Source organism: Heliangelus exortis, chromosome 18, assembly GCF_036169615.1.
Source record: "Heliangelus exortis chromosome 18, bHelExo1.hap1, whole genome shotgun sequence".
Lineage (NCBI taxonomy): Eukaryota > Metazoa > Chordata > Aves > Apodiformes > Trochilidae > Heliangelus > Heliangelus exortis.
In genome coordinates, this window is record NC_092439.1 from 5904649 (window position 1) to 5925995 (window position 21347).

Here is a 21347-nt window from a genome sequence, read left to right on the forward strand (position 1 = left end):
TGAAGTCCCTCTATCATACTCCTTGCTCCTGCCCTCCCCCATTCTCCCTCCATCTGCTGCCCTCCTGGGAAGGGAGTGCTACACTTAATGGCTCTGTGCTTTTAAGTCTAATGTGCTGGATATAAGTTAATGCCCAGCACAGTAAGTGTGGACTCTGCTGCGAGGAAGCCTTCAGTACAGATTTTTCCTTGTCAACATCCAGTGGAATCTCTGTAGCCTTAATGTCAAGAAGAGTGCAAGGAAGAGAGGGTCTAGGAATAGGAAATCCACAGCCTATGAAAAAATACAAATCTTGCAAGACAACGCACAGCACAATCATTTATATAACCTTTGGGTAAAAACAGGAGAGAGCTGGGATTTTCCTATTTGTCTCTCATCTCGACACATTGATTTAAATTTAGAAATTACACCCATTATAAAATAGGACATACACAAACTGGGGCAAGCGTTTCCCTGTCAGTGGAGCGTACACGAGTGAACTCTGTTGTCAGCACTCTGATCTTCAAGGCAAGAGGAAGAAACAGCCTGGTCTTCATCCATCACTTATGAAGAGGATGACTTGGTCTCAAGCCATCCTCTCTGCCCCCACCCTGAGGTTTCAGCAGCTGCAAACAACACCAATGCATTTTGCTTCAGCCAACCTTCGTGCAGCAGATCCTGCAGGATAAATACTGATAATGTGCCAGAAGAAATCTCCAGGTTTATGGAGGTTAAGACAATGGTCAGCTCTTCCAGAGGGAAGTAAAATGACTGCAACTTATGGTAATTAAAGTTTATTGCTTGGAATCCAAACTTGAAACTTTCTGCTCTAAATGCCTGGTACTGCTCTGGATATAATTGGTTTGATATCAGTGTTTTGAACACTGAAGATGTAACTTTAAAGATGTAACTTTTGCAGCTTGCAGTAAAAGATGAATATTTTAAAGAAATATCCCTGCCTCAGTTTTTCTTCTATAAAAGCACATTTATTTTCTCAAGTTATGCCACAACATTTTACAGAATTCAAAACCAAAACTTGTTAGGTGCTCTTTTGGGAAGGAGACATGCTGGCCTTCCATTTCTAAATTTTTGCAAAGATAGCCAGGCTGGGCAACTGCCTCAGCAATCAAGCCACCTGTGGTAGCTCAAGATTGGAAATGTAAACTCAGACATTTACCATGCAACAATCAGTACACAACCAATGTTCATTACCAACACCTCACCACTTCTGAAGTAGTCTTGCATCAAACACAATAATTCAACATAGACCTCCAAATCCACATTGCTTACAGGGCTTTCCTTTTGCTTATTTTTCCAATGAAAAGGCTTTGTAAAATAAAATAAAACAAGGCTTTGTAAAATAAAATAAAATAACACTGTGTGTGTAACAAAGCTTGTGTGACAAGCTTCCAGTGACAATACAACATCCTGACTGTAATGTTATAGCCACCTTATTTGACTGACTACTTGACAGTAAAGCACTGCCCTGGTGAGCAGCCTCTCTCTGTCACAGGGTACCGTGGTAGGGACCAGCATTCCTGGTCAGATCCCATCCCACATCTCTCATGAGATCAGAACACACTGTACACCAACATGAAACCATAAGGCAGCTGTCTGTATGACTGACCACTAAATGAACTGCACAGATGAAACTGTAACATAGAATCAGGTCATGGAATGAAAATTTCCATTTATAGCCCTCAGTTACTGAAATAGGCCTTAAAATTAAAGTATTTGTTCTTTATACAATTTATGCACCATAAAAGCACTTAATACATGCATAAGAAAAATAGATAAAACCAAAACAGTTTTCTTTCTCCCTCTCTGGGTTTACCACAGGGGTCAGACCGACCCTACAAAGTGTTGTTTTAACAACGCTATTTTGTCAATGAAGAAATAAGGTGAAGAAACATCCATCTCCTACCCTTGCCCTTGGCTGATCCATACTCTCACTGCCCTCACCCCTGTACTGGCCATCCCCATAACCCACTGCTGGTGAGGCTACACCAAGAAAGAGACCACTAAAAGTAGCTCACTGGGAAAAAAACCAACCACAAAACCACCATGGAATGCACGTTTTTTACCTGGGCCCTTTCAGAGCGATGATCTATGCAGCAGCCTCACAAAAGGCTCTGCCAATACTCCCGAGGAGGTGGCAAAGTGTGTGACACAGCAGCAAAAGCTTCCCCCCTCCCAGCCCTGCAAGGAACCTACAGGCACTGCTTTCACAGTCAGAAACCCATGGTAAAATTGCACAAGGCTGACACCTCATACTGAGGGACCAATTGCTTTTTTTTAATTTTTTTTTCTGAGTTGATGGCTAAACACAGTGATCTCAGAGGTCTTTTCTAACCATGAGGATGCCGGGATTCTGCGGGGAGACTCCTGTAGCAGGCTGCTCCCACTGGTACTAAGAGGTGAGTTTTGTCACCAGTTTAAACCAGACCTGGCTTCCATCTGAGGACAGAGCAATCTGCAAATACAGCACCTAATTGGGTATTGCTGACAAAACGTTATTTTAAACCTGTCCTACATCAGTAACAACCACATCAACTACAACAACCACAGTCATCGTAATAATGGCACTCTAACATTAGCAGCCTTCTAGGAATGTCAGAACATTTTTTAAAGGTGGGTTGCTGTTATTTCTTTTCTAATGACAAAAAGAAAAGTCAGATACTTGATTACTTTTTCAAGATTTTAGCATGTTATGACTACACTGCACCAACACAAGAGGACTAAATACAAGTTTTAATTACAGGACTGCAATACCTTAGCCTTATATGAGCACTTCACTTTCGGCATGCTCCACTCCAGCATCTCAAATGGCTTTAAATATAAGTGTGTCCTCATGACTTATATATGAGTTTTTATTCTCATTTTACAAGTTTAAGTTTAGAACTCATGTTAGGCTTAGACTTTGCAAAATAAATAACTTTAAATAATGTAACATCTCTACTGATCCTAAAGATTTTAAGTCATGCTTGCATCCAGTAAAGGTTTCTTAATGACAAATGAAAATGAACATATTTGCAATTCAGCTTCCATTGTTCTATGGCAGGAGAATTGGAAAACACAATCAGTTAATGTGTGGGGATTGTATATTTTGGGGCAGCTGTCAGGATCCTCACCTACAGCTGTCCTCCTCCTGCCTTGCTGCTGCAGGGAGCTCAGCTGCTTCAGGGCAGCTGCTGTTGGTTTAAGAAACCCCAGGTTTGTTTTACTTAACACACCGGGCTGTCAACTGCTGCATTTCAGTGGCCACTGAAGGACCAGGGAGGGAAAGGAGACTGAAACTGCACAAAGAGAAGCTGACTGATTGGGAACCCTGACCCCAGTAAAATAAGTGCCCAAAATAAGGCTCAAGTTTTAACTGCACTCGTTGAACGTACTCGCACTTTCACGACTAGAGTTTAAATGTGACTTGACTGGTTCTGTCAATTTATTTAGAAAAATAATGTAATACTAATAGTGAGAAGTGGCTTAGCTGGTCACGAGCTTTTCTAAGAAGTGTTACTAATGGACCAGGCAACAATTTCCACCAAAACTATCACCTGCTGTCACATCAGTATCAACTGAAACAGCCTGCCTGGTCACACCAGGTACAGCTAACTAGCTAAAGAGTGAATTTCTGTATTCTCTCAATCAGTCTTATCACATGTATGAACTCTGCCATTTGTAAAATGTCAAATGAGTCCTTATTCCACTAATGTCAACTCTTTTCCTCTCCCCCTAGACATCACACACCTTACATGAAACGAAAGTTGAGAATGTTACAAATCAAATGCATGTTTTCCCCCTAATCTCGGTGGGAGTTAACTAAACCCATTAAATGCAGATGGTTTCCCAAGGAAAAAAAAAAACAAAAAACCTCACACATGCTATTTCTCAAGGTTAGTAGTCTAATAGGTCTCTGAGTTTTCATAATTTAAGGCTTTGTCACAGTTAAAAGTTTTTTCTCCTATGATTATACAGCTCTATTTCTATATTACTATTAAATATACACATTTACACACATTCATACATTTAAACACCTTATCCAGCTCTACATATAGTGTTCTATTAATATAAAAACACTGTTTCTACTCTTTGTTTTAAAATAAGAATATTCACATAGGGAATTACTCCAGCACAGAAAAGGCAGTAAAATCATATAGTTACAGATTGTTCAATGTATCTCCAGGTATGTGTAAATTCATTTAGAAGACTTTTGCTCCAGCACAGAAACCTCTATCTTTCTTACTCCCTGACCACTGAATTTAAACCATACTACAATTTTATTATATACTTCAAGTACCCTAAAAGCAAGCCACCAAGCCATTCTGGTGAGGCCAGAAGAAAGCTATTGAACTTCTCTAAAAGGCTCAGCCTGCAGCAGCTCTGACTGCATTTTACCACCACAAAACTCCCCTCTCCCTCAGCAACATGATTTGCCAAAACATCCACTTTCCACAACATATACACAAAGTTTATTTTGCTCTCCCTCTTTTTTTTTCCCCTGAAAGTAAATGGTGTGTTCTACCCAGCCAGTAAGATTTTCCTCTCTGATTAAAACCTACAATTTTCCATTTGGATTTGTCCCATTTTCTTCACAGCTCCCTTCCAGTGGACTCAACAAAAACCACAGTGAGACACAGGAAGGTTCCACAAAACTGGGCCTTAGTAATTCCTGTGAAATTAATATGTTCTAAAGACCCAATGTGGTGGCTGCTGTAAAGCTAGAGTTAAAGAACTGAAAAATTCTTACCAAAAAAGAGAGAACACCCTAAGCAAATGACAAATATATCTGATGAATCCAATTATCTTTTAAGTCTAGTAATTTTGGGGGGTTTTCTTAGTGGTTTTTTTTTAATAGCATAATATTTCTTTATCCTCTCCACTTTGAGGCTGCAATTTCACAGGATGAAGCCTTCTGCAGCTGCTTGTTCCTCCTGCCTGTCCCCAGGCTGCATCCCACTGCTGCTCTCTGCTATCATTGGCACCACTGACCGTAGCCTCATATAGAACATCTCAAGGGACTAAACAGAAGCAGTGTTTTGGAGTTTTTTTATATATAAAAAAAACTTATAATGCTTGGCAGCACTACAGCGACAGAGTAAAAAGCATTTGCCTCTTGAAGGCACAATTCCTGATAAAAATCAGGAACGTACAAAGACTTTCAGAAGAATAATAATGATTTTAAAAGTCAGGCACATTATAATTGTTATTATTTTGCAGCTGCTCTTTAAAGCAGAGAACTATGGTGATGCAGTTAATTAAAAGTAACTGAAAATAAACATTGCTTAGCATTTAAATACAAATGTTTTATAACATCTTCAGAAAGAGAGAAATCAGTGGGTGGGAGCATTTAAGATGACAAAAAAATTTACATGATATCCCTTTATTCAAAATAATTGCACAGTATAAATTGTCATTAGAACACCTGTTCCAACATTAATTACTAGGAAAATAAAACACAAAGACTGGCCAAATTGATTCAAAATTTATATGATACCAGAACCTAAATAAGTGCTGTCACAACCAGCCCAAGCAAGGGGAGCTTTAATACACTGTTATTTACCTGATAGGAGAGTTAAAAGGATTCAATAAGAAGTGCTGATGTAGAAATACATATCAAGATAAGAGAACTGTACCCCTGCTGATTGAAGTGCATTGATACTGCCACGTGAAAGGCACAAAATAAAAGCAGGACGAAAAGCAGGGGACATGTGTCCCACAGAACAGGCAGCATAATGCCACTGTGCCTTAACCAACAGGTTTCTGCTGGCAATATTCTGCAGCCTCTCCATTTACTTTGCCCGAGATGAGAATCAGGCCCAAAGAATACCAGAACCAGAAATGGCTCATTATATGTCAGGAATACAGTTTCCAGTTTTGCACAGGAAGATGCATATTGATAAAAAATTACTTTAAAAATAATTATTTCCTTTAGGAAATAACATTATCCTTAATATTCATCCAGCCACTGATTTATGGTATGCAGCAGGACTCTATGGCAATGTTACCCTGCTAATCATATATCTAATGCTCAGTTCTGCTGTTGTTTTACTCCTTCCTCATCATCCCATGATTTTTTAAGGTTGTTTTTTTTTTACTAGAGAAGAATAAAACCTCAAGCTCCCTCCTAAAAAGCCCTCATGCGTTTGCTTAAGATAGCAAAAAAGAAAAGCAGGTTGTAAAACCAAATCAAATCACACAATCCTTGCAGCTGCAGCAATACAACACTAGCAAATATACAATAGGGTAAAAATACCAGTTTCCTTGATAATACTGTTTTTACCAGTTTTCTGTTCAGGTTTCTAATTTGATGACATCCTCTTTCAGAAATATACATAATGCTTCCATTACAAAGAACTGGGAAGACAAATAAGGACTCCCTGTGAAGCTACCACACTATCTAGTTTCTCCTCCCCAGAAATAACTCTACTGCTCTTACCCACACACAAACCCATGGACAAACCACACAACCCAAATCCAAATGCCTGGTAGGATCCTATAATTTTGCCCCCATCAGGTTATCCAGAATCCATTGGTTGCTATCCACACCTACACCTGAACTTACCTCCTGCATTGCAGCACTGTTTGCTTTGCTTCCATTGTAAATGTGAGAATATCCTCCTTCCAATTTTTCTAAATTTTTATCCCTTTCAGTATGCCATACTCTTCCTTGAAACCAAACTACTGATTTAAATAAAGTTGCAGATTTCAGTTAAAATTTCTTTTAAATACTTTCACTATATTGACTTTTATTGTTTCATTTTTTAATTTCAATTATATAATTTCTTCAAGCAAGTAAAAGATCTTTCAAGACACAAAACTATTTGGCAAGTAGCTGTATAAATGTTTGTGAGTTTTTGAAACAAAGCACGAGTAGTTTTTGCAGTGTTCAACACATTTAGTTGGTCCTGAACTCTGCACCCGCTGAAATCAATGTCAATGAGAGAGGGTCCTTTAAAACTGCTTTCTACATTTCTTTTGTTTGTTTTTAATTAATTCTTTACATAGAATTTGTAGTTAATGTCAGGCTGAAGTGCAGTTTGAAACGCAAACTGCACAGAAGCTGGCTGGACAAAAGGTCTGAAAGGTGAATAAAAAAATGGACATACTTCTAAAAGAAGAGTTACATCATCACTGGAGTAATAAATAAAACTAAAATCTTTTACACCTTGAAAGTCACATGCACGACAGGCTCCAGCATCCTTCCTAGAGTTGCCCTTAGGAAGATTGTAGCCACATGAAATCCTATTAGAAGGTGCTGAACTCCTACATTGTGACTCTTCCGGCAGGCTTCTACATAACAAAAATGCAATGAAGTTCCATACAACTTTTCCCCCCCTTATTATGCAAAAGCCTTATCAAATTCAATAGTGTGACAATAGTTTGAAATCCTGACTAACAATGGTACGCAGGAGGTCAAGAGATGCCGTCTTTGTTTTAGTTCCACGTGCTTTTCAGTCTATTAATGTTAAAAGAAAAAGAACCCTCACAGAAATAACCGATAAAGATCAAACCTAACTAAACAATGGGAAGGAAATTCAGAGTTAAAGCTGGTACTTAGCTCTTCCAGAGAAGCATTGTGCCTAGGTACTGGGCAGCAGAATGATCCTGGGGGTCAAGCAAGGAATAACAAGGAATAAGAGGAATAACAAGGTAGAGGTAAGAAGCCTTCAGCTCCCCACTTCCCAGGCTTTTGTTGGTTTTAAGTTCGGGCCAGAGACGTGGTTTTAAGGCAGTATTAGCATTTCTTGGGAGGAACTGGTGGGCAGCCTCCCGCTCCTTTGTGCTGCGGGTTGCGAGTGGAATGCAGCATGCGGCACACGTTCCACTCGCAACCGGGAGGACAAAGGATTCAGTGATCAGGGGGGACAATTAGTCCCAATTAGGCCTATTTCGCAGCTGAGTGTAAGGGCTGGGGGGAAGGGAGCTTAAATTTTAAAGCAATGGGTCCCTCAGGCAAGTTAAAGTGCGGTCAGCAAAGTGCCAAGTTTTAGGAAAACGGACCCTATTTCAGCCATCCTTGGGGCAAGTTCCACCAAGTCGGTGGCACTGAGCCTGGGGCAGACAGTTATTTGCAGGGGACGATGGTGCAGTGTGTGTCAAGCACACCATGTAAGAAATTTGATAACCCTTTTGCCTGTTAGTTGATGTGACTAACCAATTTTTCCAGTTTCCAACCCACACCGCCAGCAGCAGCTCTGTCTGAAGGCACATGCAGCCCCACTCACAGACACACACACGATGGCCATGTCAGGAATACTCAGGAATACTCACATATGCACATGCGGAGGCTGGAACCTGCTCTGATTGATGTTGTAGTGAGTAAACGCCTGTGTTGGGTTGGAGCTGTATTCATCCACCGTTATGGTAACTTTGCCTTGTGAAGGAATTCCATGAGCCATCCTTCCTCCTTATGAACATGAGCAGCTCACAGCTTCCCAAGGCCAGGAGCAGGGGAGGGCATTGTGTTCCAGGCAACTCCACACTCCAAGCAGCTCCTCATCAACTCCACAGACCTCTACCACGAAAGAAAGACAGCAAACACTTCTATAAACTCAAAGGAGATGTTAAACACACTCAGACCTATTAGTCTATCCTCTCCCGATTTCCATTCAAATGTCTTTTTCTGTATTTTTGATGTACTCATCACCTAACTATCCAAGCATTACTATTCACGTTTTTTTTAATTACTTCATCAGTTAATGCCACCATCATTAAATACATCCAAAGGATAAATGCTTTAAAAAAGGCTTTATCTTTGGAGGGAAAAAAAACAAAACAAAAACCCCCACAAAAAAACCCCAAGCTGTTGAAAACTCCAGTTAAATACTCCACATTAACTACTACTTATTTAAAATCACATCTGAGCTAACTGCAACAATGGAAATTAACAAATGGACCCAGTTTCCTGAACAACAAATGGTCTTCCACAAATACACACACTTGTTTTCAAGGCCCTGTTTTAAGTTTACAAAATAAGATACATCTGAGACACTTACAAGAAGCTAATGCAAAGCAGAAAATTTCACATTCACCTAGCAAAAGGTACACCCAAATACTTTTGAATCAAACTATTTATCTGTCCAGACAAAGGATGGTATCTAGGCAATTTTAACAGAATATCCATGTTTTACTGCACTAGGAAGGAAATGGGCTTGGATTCATCACCATACAGTAATGATTTATCTGACAGATTTAAGTGCAATCTTATGCATAAATATTTCCCCAAAAGATGAAAGAAAAATGTTCTTCCCTCTCTGTGCGCCCCTATCTTTCATTTCTTCAAAGTGCTCTTAAACAGATTTCACATTAAGACTGGAAGAATTCTATAAAATGAGCACAAGCAAAATAGCCAGAAACTTCCCAAACCTGATTTCCGTTGACTTCCCTGCACAGAATCTGAGCTTCAATTTCTTTTATCAATAAACTGAGGATACCTCAGATGCCTTCCTTTCAGAGGGACTTTGTGAAAATTGATCAGCTGATGGTCGAAGAATACTTTCAAGATGAGCAACTCTTTAAAAGCCCTGTTTGAGAGGCAGATGCTCAGCTGGGCCACACTGTCCGAGCTGCAAGGACCTGGATGAAATCACGACACCCTACATCAGTTGATCCTCCCTTCAGCTGCTACATGCAGTAGTGGATTTGTCACATCTAGTGTGTAATTTACAAAAGTGAATCAGTGTTTACTGGAAAGACAGACAGATAGGAAAGATAAGAGAGTGAGTCCTGGGCATCAAAATAAGCCCTGTTTTTCTAGTGTAATATTCCTGGACTTCTCTTAGCTCCCAGACAGAAATGTGTTTGCCATGTGTAACATTAAACATTTGAAATCTTTGATTTGTATTCAAAATATATTTTTAATACAAAGACTAATTTCCAGTTTGGCATGAAGCACGATAAAAATGCCCTGGAAATGGCAGATGGCCTGCTATAGGCCATTTATTTTACTATTTTACAACCTCGGGCCTATGTAGGCTCCCATATGTTAGTTGGGTTAAGACATTCTGCAACCTTCATTCCAGTAATTGGGTTCTATCCTTCATCCTCTTTAGCATTAGAGAGAGGGGGAAAATGCAGATGAAACTAAATCATAAAGTTCCCATTTAAAAACTGAGTCACTGGTGAGACAGTACATCTCAATAACTAAGGCTGCAGTCTGGCCTTTGCACTAAGCCCCTCTCTTAAAAATAAGCACAATAGTTTCAGGAGTAAAAAACAGCAAGGTGAGTTTTAGAGAACCAAATCTTAGATGTGTTATGATGTAAGATGTGTGTGACAACTGCTCATAATGTAGTGGTTACCATACCAAGTTTACAGCTGTTTCCTTAATTTCCCTTACAATTATATTTTAGTGTTATTTTGCATAACAGTAAAACACAACACCTGCTTCAAATTGCAGTCCTGTTCCAAGTACTGTAATTCTTTTGAGACAGAAACTACGAAAGAGTGTGTGACACAGAGCAGCATAATTGCCCTGCACTGAAAAGTAAATACAAATGAAAACATCTTCCTGTTAAAGAAATGACTGTCATTAACAAGAATTCTTGCCGTCAAAGCTCCCAGGTAAAACTCCTAAGGTCTTTTGTGCTGTTTTGGGGTTTTTTTTTCCGGTTTGGTTTTTTTTTTTTTTAACACAGCAAGAACTTAAGCGTCCGCATAAATTAAGTAGTAGTGTGAAAAATCTATCTGAAGTTAGGTGTTGCCATTAAAAGCTACAATGTTAAACAACACGTTAAAGCAACAACTGAAACATTCTTGGGCTTTCAGAATTGCTAAATCACACTATTTTCAGTAATCTAGAATAAGAAAGGTCAACATTAAATTTCATATTGTAGTTGGCTCATGGAGAAAAAGAATCCAATTTGTTCATGAGAGTGCATTATACAGAAAGATAATAAGCTTTTTTTACAAGGTTTATAACAATCCATGTTATAGAAAGAAATTACAACTAACTGGCATAAAACAAATGATAAGAGGATACTTGAATAGCTGTATTAAATACTTCAAAGTTGACTTTCAGTAAGATTTTAAGTATGCAAACTGTAATGGCTTCCCATTGTTCTAATCTTTAATCTTAAGAATAAATCTCTATATTAAATTAAGACAAAGTCCAACACAGCATCCTTTTGAAATGAAATTTAAAAACAAATGTGGACTAAAAAAAAAAAAAACAAACAAAAAAAAACTTCTGTGACAATTTTGTATTTTCCATTTAGTGCTCCACAGACTACTAGAGCTCACCTACCAGAAGTATCTATTACCTTCCTTACAGTGAACTTCTCTGAAGAAAATACCTGAACACTTCAAAACTTTAAAAACAAATTTATTTTAGGCCCAAGATTGAAAGAAAATAAATTTTTTAGAAAAGGCTTTTTCATCACTACCATTCTTTCTCCAACTGCAATCGCTCTTTGAAGCTTAAATACAGGAGATGAGTACAAAAGAATAAAAGTTGCAATATATTTCACATCTGTCAAGTAAAACAATGTGCGGAATTTTTCACGCCTTATGTGGCAGTTTTAAGAAAGAATATTAAAAACCTAAATTATTTTTATTTGGGCTTTTTTTTGCATGTTGCCTGTTCCCAAATTATAGCTGTTATCCTGGGAGCCACAAACCTTTTCCAGCGTGGGTTTGTACCGGCAGCGAGGCAGATGTGCTATTGTATACATCTGCTCCGTTTTACAGGTATAAACCGGCACTTTTTCATAAAAGGGCTGACGCAAACTTACACGCAGCTAATTTCAAATCATCATACTCCTGCCACGTCAAAAAAAAAGATCACAAAATATGTACAATTTTAAAACGTGGGATTGCATTTCCCAGAGAGCTAGACGCAGAAGCTCACGTTACAGATGTATATGCATATAGAGGCACGCGAAAAACACATTTTTCCCCCAAATAAAATATTTACGCCGTCCCCATGCGAATCTCAAAAATTTGCCTTCCGGATGGTTTTAGGATAGGAAAAGAAAATTCTGAAAGGCAGGAGACGGAAAGGGTTAATTCCGTGTCAACACCTTCTGTTGATACATCCACTATCCCGACACTGTTACAGCAACAAAACACCGCACAGCCAGCCGGAGCGCGGGCACTTGCCGCCGCAGCAGCCCCCGCATCCCCGGGCTCTCACAGTGCGTTACCCCGACCTCGAGAGCCGTTCAGCAATTGCCCCACAGCCCCCGCGATGCTCCGCTGCAGTTTGCGGGCAACACCGGGCTCCAGCCTACCCACCAAGCCCGAAGCGGAGGCACCAGGGAGGCCGGACCCCGACTTCTCCCCTCCTCCCCCAATTACCCCGCCGCCGACCCCCAGTACCTGGTGCCCCGACCGCTCCCCACCTCCTCCTGCCGCCGGCTCCCGGGCCGCGGCCCCGCGGGGCGCCGGGCTCGCCCTCCCGGTGATTGATGGCTCTGGGTGGCCAATGGCTCCGGCGCGGCCCCGTCCCGGCGTGTGCCGCAGCCCCCGCCCCGCGCCCCCTGCCCTGCCCTGCCCCCCAGCCCCCGGCTTGTCACCGAGGGGGGCATTTCTGCAATTTTTGCGCGATACGTGCCATGGCGCACAAAGTTCACATCACGCACCCACCCCCCCACCCCGACTGCCACAGAACAGAAATTCTTTAGAAGGAGGAGGATGCTCGGGGGAGGGATGCAGTGAACTCCACAGCGAGCCCCGGGCGACCGCGGCGGGGACAGAGGGGGTGGGGAAGATGCCCGCTGCTTTTTATTCTGGCAATGCCAACCGCGCCGTCCCCCGCGCCTCGCCCCCACGCCCGGAAGGTTTCCAAGTGCTCGCGGCCTCCGAGATCAGGGTTTCAAAGCGGGTTCTCCCGCCGGCGAAACGGAGAGGGGAAACTCCACCGGGGAACGGCAAACCAAACCACTCTATACTCCTTACTTTTGCTGCCTTACCCCCCCACCTCCCCCCCCCCCACTTCCCCATCTCTCATACCCCGGTCCCTCCGTACCGGGAGCCCCGTCCCCGTTCCCCGCCGGCTGCTCGGCGCTGCGCCCGCCGGGGCTGCCACTGGCCCCAGCCAGCACAATGCTCCCCGGCCTACCCTCCCGGCCCCGCCGCGGCGCCCCCCGCCCCGACCCCCGAGCTAAGAGCTGCCACATTGCCTCCCACCCTCAGGCCACTTCCAGCTCTGCAACGCTTCCCCCCCCCCCCCTTCGTTTCCCCCCCATCTCTCCACCCCGGCCAAGAAGCAAGGCGGCGGAGGGCAGCGGGGGCACGGCCTGGGGGAGGAGGGAAGGGCAGGGCAGGCTCGCTCAACGCAGCCGAAAAAAACCTCCTCGGCATTAGGGAAACGCCGCCGCCGCACCGACCCGACCCGACCCAGGGGGCTCGGGGCGGTCACGGCGGGGGAGGCGGGGAGAGCAGGCGGCCAGTTTTATCCTTATTATTGTTTGCAGAAGGCTGGCCCCGGCGCCGCCGCCGGAGCTCCTGCCTATCCGCCCCCCCCCCCCTTTCCCTCCCCGCCGCTCTCGTCCATGACACGGCACCTCTAACCCGCCGCTTTGTGCGCCGCTGCCCCCCGCCGCCTCCCCTGCCTCCCCCCAGCATGCAGACACCGACCCGGGGCCGCTCACCTTCCCTCCGCCGACTGCTGCTGCGGGCGGGTCGGGGATGCCTTCAGCGGGGCCGCTCCATGGGGCTGCGGGGGCGCGGCCGGGGCAGAGCCTGCGCCCGACCCCGCGGCGCTGCCCGGTGCTGGCGGCGGCCTGGGTCCGGGTCCAGGTCCGGGTCTGGGTACTGGGAGGCGGCGAGGGCGGACGCGGTGCAGTGAGCGGGACTGCCACTGGGGTCAGGGAGCAGGCACCAGGAAACACGGCGGCCACGGAGCGCTGCTCGCTCACACACACACACTCACACACACACACATACACACACGCACAGCTCCTCCCGCTGCCTCGCACTTCACCCCCCCGGGCAGGGAGGGAGGGAGGGAGGAATCGCTGCTGCATTTCCCAAGTGCGGCACAGCCTCCCCCCCACCGAGCAGGCAGGAGAGGCCGGCAGGAGCAGCGGCTCTGCAGCCCAGTCGGGGTCAAGGCGGGGAGGGGGGGTACCGGCGGCCACAGCCCCGGGGGAGCGGGGAGGGGAGAGCCGGGACCCCGCCGGGACCCCCCAACCACGCGGCGGGGCAGCGCCCGGGAGGCCGCGGCAAAGCACCCGGCTGGCACCCCTTCCATCCTGCCGGCCCGGCACCACGTATCGCTGCTCGGCTCTTCCTCTGCCTAAATAAATAGTGAAATAAATAAATAAAAAAAACCAACAACAATTTGAAAAAAAAATTAATAATCCTCGACACGGGTTTTCACGTCTTCCACACCTTTCAACGTTAGGAATTAATGCAGTGCTCTGCTCCTTCTGTAGGGAAGCTAACCTCGGCAAGCAGGAAAAAAAAACCCATAAACACACACTACTGTAGGGCTAGCCATTGAGGCTTAACGCTGTCTTAGGGTAATTTGGGATATTCTGTGGAGAGGTAGAATCCAGGGGATTGTTGTTGTCTTTTTTTCCTTTCTTTTTGGGTCTTTTTTTTTTTTTCCTCCTGAAACCCACAGCAATTGTGTCAACAGCCACGGTAGTAACCAAGTAAAGATTAGAGGTGTTTGTTCTTTTACTTTCAAGACAGCAAACGGAAGGGGGGACTTCCAAAGTCATACACTTAGAGCAGGCAGGAAAAAAAAAAATTCCACATAAGTCAGTATAATCGACCTCACAGAAAATAAAAGCTCCTAGCAGGCCTCTATGAGTAAGTACTGCCCTACATATTTTAAATAAGTAATTTTGACTCTGGCCAACCTTATATGCATATCAACTGAGCAGGTTTTTCTTTGTTGTGGAAAACAATGAGAAAGGTCCCCATTATTGCCATACAGAAATCCACTAGGATACACCGTCCTGTTTAGAAGCATGGCAAATCAAGAAAAAAGAATAACTGTGTAAGTTTTTTTAAGATGTTATATTAGATATTTCAGTCTGATTTTACCAGTAATTTTCCTTTCTAATACAAGCAAACACTCTGAACCATGAAAGGAAAATTCCTGTTTCAGACAAAAAGGCCCACAGATGAGTCGTTCTCCTCAACAGAAAAAAAGCAACATTCCCAATCAATCTTTGCCTAGAACGGAGCATGAGGCCATAGTTGCACAAATATTCTGAGCTCACTTATTCTGACATAGCTATAAAATAAAGAATCCAGCATTCAGCCCACTTACCCCACTTCTGTCCCTGTACCAGTCCTCGTGTGAGAACAGGGAACCCTCTTCATGAAACCAATCCAGTTACTATAGGGAAAGCCAGTCTGGTTTGGTGTGGGTCAATCTCATCCAATCCACTTCACAACTGCACAAATGCTTCTGTTGGAACAAAGCAAAGAGTGAGATGAGCAATGTGGGGAAGAGAGCACAAAGAGAGCACGACAGATTCATGGGCACCACTGCCAGCTTAAATATAAAAATGGAGGGTGGGAAGGAGAGGGTTTGATTCTGAACCTGCTGCATCCCTTCTCTGCAGCTGCAGCAGAAGACTTTTTCCTGTATTTGTGTCCCCAAACCACATATAGAGCCCCCAGCATTACAGAAATGAGCTTCTAGCACAGAGGGGAAAACAGAGCAGAAGCCTGGGTAGGTGACTGTGCTGAGAATTAGAAAGCTCAGAGACCTCCTCTCTGATACCTTTTGTGAGAGACAAATCAGATATTACCCCAGTGCCCTAGTATTGAAATAATCTTTTAAAAAATTACCTAATTTGCTGGTCCTTATATAAAGGAGTGTAAGTAGCCTGAAAGTTACTGGCACTTGGGTTTTGCTCATAGGGATCCAGGATAGGGCCTGATTCTAAGGTCACATCTTTCTCATAATACTAACTGTTCAGCAACAATACCAAGCTGTAGTACAACCACGGGGAGTTCTGGTTTTAATATATAACTTAACAAACTTAACAAACTGAAACATTTTCTATAAAGACCACATAACAAAACTCTTCCATTTAAAAACTATTTGTTTTCTATTTCCCTGAGAATGCTCTGCTTTCCAAAAATGTACCCATTTTAGAAATAGGAGGCCCTGGAGTTGTTAAAAGAAGGAAAAAATATTTTTCTTTAATTGATTTAAGAGTTTTCTGAGGAAAGGAGTTGCATTTTGCAATTTTCTTCTCTAATTCACAAAAGCAGTATCAAAACACAAGCCTGTAAATACAGAAATAGAAAACTTAATTTTGGCTGGAAGGTGTATTTATTAATACGCTTGATAAGAGCATCTCAGAAGTAAATTTGAAAACTTAAAAAGTAAACAAATTGTTTATTGTGAGTGTCATGAGACTGACTTTTCTGGTTGGGAAAATTCAAAACAGTGAACAAGCAGCTTTTGTTTACTATAATACTTCCTATTTGTCACATTGAAATTGTATGTTATACATAAAACCTTACTCACGTTCAGAGTTTGTGCTGGGTTTTGGGTTTTTTTCACTTTTAGAGATCCAAAGTGAGTATCATCAAATGAACAGATGCAGCAGATTTATGTTAAAAATTATAAAGCATGACAATGTCACAAAAATAGTACAGATTCTTCAACATCTATAATTTCATCTCTAATACACTTCATAGGTATCACTGTCTCCAGTTTCAGCCAAGCACAAGGCAGAACTAACAACTTTGGAGACACACATAGGGTAGTCAAGAATGAAGCATGGACACTTTGCTCTTTATGCAGGGAAAAATCTTGCCTATGTATCTGTGAAGCAATACATGAAAATATAATTTCAAGTCTACCTCTGAGAAATCATTCCTTAAATAAAAAGATTTTTCACGTGATCTTTCTGTGTAAAAGGAATTTTTAAAAAATTAAAATAAAAAACAACTCTAAAAAACCTTTCAAACCATACATCATGATACTGGGCTATGGTTGGTTGGATACTGGGCTGGTACTGTCCTGATACAGATCCTACCTGGTCAGGATACACTGTGTGATGTGGTGCATTATTTTCCTCCAGAATGCGCTGCACGTTGCTTGTTGAGAGTACTCTCAAAGTTAGTTCAAGAATATTCCATTGTCTGACCAAAGAAGGGAAGACCTGAATACAAGGCCACCTCTCACTGTATAAAATGATCAACAATGTTACTCTAAGAGTGTTTCCAAAACTGCCCCATTCCTCTGCCACTTATTTGTCCTGTTTTACAAAGCACACAAGACCAGCGTAAGCATTTGCTACAAGTACAGAAGAAGTTGGGCCTCACACTAGGTTAGACAGACTACCAGAGGGCTTTGGGGTTTTTTTTTCAGTACATGTATTTCCTGGATTTTTAGTCATTTTAAGACCAGAGCACCAAGAGTTCTTATTTGTATTGCAGACAGAAAACGACTTCATGAGGCGTGCTGGTACAGTACCAGACAATGCATATTTTGATTTGGTAGCATTTTAACAGAATTTGACCCAATGGACAGCCACTGGTAGCAATCTACACTCAGTGAGATCACCACGTTTCAATATAGAGCACTATATTTCTGACAAAAACTTTATCTTAACAGGCTTGTTCCCCTCATTAAAGAAGAAATTCTTCAGTGGAACAGAAGACAACGGGAGAAAACTGCATGAATTTAGGCTTCCATGCCCCACTGAGCAGGTACTACCTTCTGAATTTGCAGAATGTGGTTGGATAAATCAGAAGTTCTCCATTGCTCTCTTCCTCCATTTGTACTCCATAAGTCACAGAGCACTTGGTCTGCATGCTGGCTAACAAGAAAAAAACACCAGAAAAACCCATAGTATTAAATATAAAGAACAGAACAAACAGAACACACAGACACAAAACCAACAACAACAAAAAAAAACCAAACCAAACCAAAAAAGCACCAAAACCAGAATTCCAATTTTGAAGATACAACCAGCTTTTTAGCTCTTAAATCTTCTCTTCTATAAACCAATCACAAACTGGAACTAGCAGCTAATTTCATCTTAAAAAATGAATTTTTAAAAAATGGCCCTTGGGTTTTGATTTTTGTAATCTCTACGATTGTGAATTTTTATCTGACTTGTTTTCTGTCACAAACATGGGCCCATGCACTAACCTGTTCAGTACTCCAGCAAACACTGCATCTTCAGGAAGAATCCATCTCCTCTCTATGGAAGTGCATCAGCATTTGGAGAAAAAGGACAGTTCTCAAAAGGAACTGAAACCTGAGCCTTCTGTCTGAATCTGCAGAGAGAGAAGCACATCATTATAATGCTGATAGAGCACCAGGTAAGACTACTCAAGGAAATCTCACTAGTTGTCCTCTGGGCATTCTTTTTATATTCGATGGACCAGAACACTGTCACAGGATAATGTCTGCTGCCTTGCTCCTATTACATTAAATATTTGATTGGAACTTTCCTGCTCGCCCTCTGCAAAATAAAAAGTGGTGCAAAAAAGATGTAGGTGAATCATTCGCCCTTCTAAAAACTGCCAGTGTAACTGCTACTCAGGGTACCTAGGAAAGAAATTACTTCTCTCATTTTTTGTTGTTTTGGACATCCCACCAAATAATCGTTTTTGGAAATGAAGAAGGATGTGTGTGTGATTTATTCCTTCACAATAGAGTAGTGACTGCAGGTTTGTATGGACATAAAGATGCAAGCATTGTTGGATGCATGGCAGTTCTTGCAAAGACATCATTGCAGGAACTTCTAGATACTGAAGGCCCAGGGCACACTCACAAGGAAAGGGTCACCTTTCTGGTCAGTGTGCTGTGGCAAGGAACACACAGCTGCAGCAGTGAGGTGTTCAAATAATCCATTTATTGTGGACTAATGAAGGTGGATGCTAATTTCAAGTTTTTTTATCACTTAAGTGGAGTACAGTGCATTGAGTCAAATGAGAAAAACCTTCCATTTAGTTCAGGCATTCTCAGCTCGTACCAAATAGTTCCAAAACTTGAGGGTCTGTCAGGAAACAAGAATGTAGTATCACAGTAAAGAGTATGACCAACCCCTCTTCTCCTTGACCTTTAACTTACTCAATGACTCCCTTCCCTCTTCATCACACAGATTATCTCATCCTGTGGCAGACTCTGTCCACACTACATTTCTGTTCCTGGATATGAGATGAACCACATCCCCATGAGTTTTGAGAAGTCACAGTGGTACTACTCAGCTTCCTGTCTGCACTTTCCCTCATGTCCTTCTGACCTGAGAGAGAAGATTCAGTGAAGTGGACTTACACCACAATGAGTGAATTCTGCAAATTACAGACTCCACATACTGAAATTCCTGAAAATGGAGAAAATTTCTTCATTCTGTTCCTGAGAGGAGGTCCCTATTGCACTGAAAGTTATATCTGAAATTCTCAAATCAGTCAAAATCCCACATGGAACACAAATTGCAAAACTGAAATAGGTTTCAGATCAGAGTGCAAGTAGAGCAATTTACATGGTGGTGCAGAAAAGAGAATATTCCTCATATGCTATCTTGAAGATATTTGTTTTTAAAACTACAGATTTCATAGCAAATTCATCTGATAACGATGACTGTTGTCAACAGTTACTCAGACTTAACTTCTTTATATCTGAACACATAGAACTTCACTTCATGCCTTGCACAATTAACTTTCCACTTTTGACAGTCATTAAGAATGGTCTCCAGCACGTCTATACCTAGTTCCAGTTTGTGGACTCCTAATTACCTTTAAAGGGGTCAATAATTCCAACATGGAAATCTTTCAAACTTGAGCATGTAGTTAAGGACAAGACACCCTAAAGGGAGGATAAGGCTTGGACAGTCTTACCAGGAGTCTTTTCACTTTGAGTGTCCCCCACAACGCTGCTGATCTGAAGGTACCTGTAAACCTAGACCCTGAAGCCCAAACCTTTATTATGTGTTAAGCATCATAATTATTAAATACTGTTGCACAGAAAATACAGTGCAGGGTGCTTAAGGATCCTCCCATTCTGTGGTGAACAAGCAAAGCTTGGATTTGGATGCAGTGCTCTCTCCTGTTAGGCTTCTGGAAACAAGTGGATAAAGTCTCATAGTGTTATCTCCAGTTAATGTTATTTTTTATCCCTTGATTTGACATTTTAAAATCAGTATCACATAGCAGTTATTGTCTAGATTTCTAATGCATCCAGGCTGAAAACACTTGCTAAGAACTGAGAGATTATATACTCTTTGTCTCAAACAACCGAGGAAAAAAATCCTGTATTCCAGTTATTGTCTAGCATTTGAGTTCAGTGTTGGCAAACTGGTCCCTGCATGTCTTTGAGGCATATGGAAATTGATGATGAAAGTGTCTAGTGTAACTAGAAGTATAATTTGATGCAAACTGAAGCAGTGAACTGTGAGAAACTGCTAAATCAGTGTCATCAAACTCTGCTTGAAAAATAATGAAACAGAAATAACACTAGGACATGAGAAATTCAGAGCAAGGACTGTGAAATCAGAGAGTAAATATAAAAATTAAGGAAACATACAAGATATTATTTTCACTGTTATTTTTGAAACACATGCCCAAAGTACAATACAACATTCTTGTCCAAATTCACTTTATGGAGACAGTGACATCATGTCTCCTCCAAATTGTTCAAGCCCAAATCTTGGCACCAGCTCTCCCATAGAATACCACGTTTGGCCCTGGCACTCTCCCCTGTCTATCTGTAACCATGTGTAGAATAAGAACAGCACTGTGGCCAATGCAAATCCTAGTTATAGCTCAAGTCCCTTGGGGCAACAGCAAAAGACCAAAATAGAAAACATATTACAGTTTTAAAGCAATAATATTGCTAAGGAAAATAAAACAAATGTAACCTCAGAAGTAAGATGACATTTATTGCCTAAAAGTTAACAATTCCTGAAGCTGTAAAAGTACTCTATAAATAAGACCTGAAGATGGCAGTGAAAAGATCTTGATATTTCTTATTCATACAATTTGAATGATAACAAAACAAACTTACATGGAAATATCAGTATAAGAGGACAAAGAAAGAAAATGCTGGATTTTTTTAGGGTTTGCCTGCATCAGTAAACACTTGAATTACTGATAAAAACACTCATTATTCTATTCAGTTGTGCCCATGTCTTTAGATAGCACCATGTGTATGTATGCTGAAGAAAGGGATATAAGCTTGCATACTCAAAGACTTGCCAGAAAATTTGTACAAAAAGATCACAGGGAGACAGAGACAGCTGGAAAAATTGGAGCAGGGGCTCTGATTTTCATGCCAGTGTTACACCTAATGCAAAGGGAATGCAGATGATGGACTACATGCTATATGTTATTCCTCCTGCCACTTAGCAGGGTGCTTGTACAGCTGAACAAGAACTGGGAAGTAACAAAAAAAAAAAAAAAAAAAAAAAAAAAAAAATCAACCAACCAACCAACAAAAT

General features: G+C 42.0%; 1 protein-coding gene and 1 long non-coding RNA gene across 3 annotated transcripts in view; one reads left to right on the forward strand and one right to left on the reverse strand.

The window, feature by feature from the left end:
- MPPED2 (metallophosphoesterase domain containing 2) overlaps positions 1 to 13953 on the reverse strand; it is a 96194-nt gene extending 82241 nt beyond the window's left edge. Inside the window, exons 1-2 of one of the 2 annotated variants that reach the window (XM_071761726.1) lie at positions 13572 to 13953; positions 8251 to 8494 (exon numbers count right to left, since the gene is read on the reverse strand). In XM_071761726.1, coding sequence (XP_071617827.1) covers positions 8251 to 8378 — 128 coding nt within the window. In that variant the 5' untranslated portion in view covers positions 8379 to 8494; positions 13572 to 13953. Of the gene's footprint in view, positions 1 to 8250; positions 8495 to 12297; positions 12400 to 13571 lie in introns of those variants that run through there. The other variant, XM_071761727.1, reaches the window with a different exon arrangement.
- Positions 1 to 21347, forward strand: part of LOC139804468 (uncharacterized) — a 244637-nt gene that overhangs the window by 194544 nt on the left and 28746 nt on the right. The gene's annotated exons all lie outside the window — the stretch shown is intronic.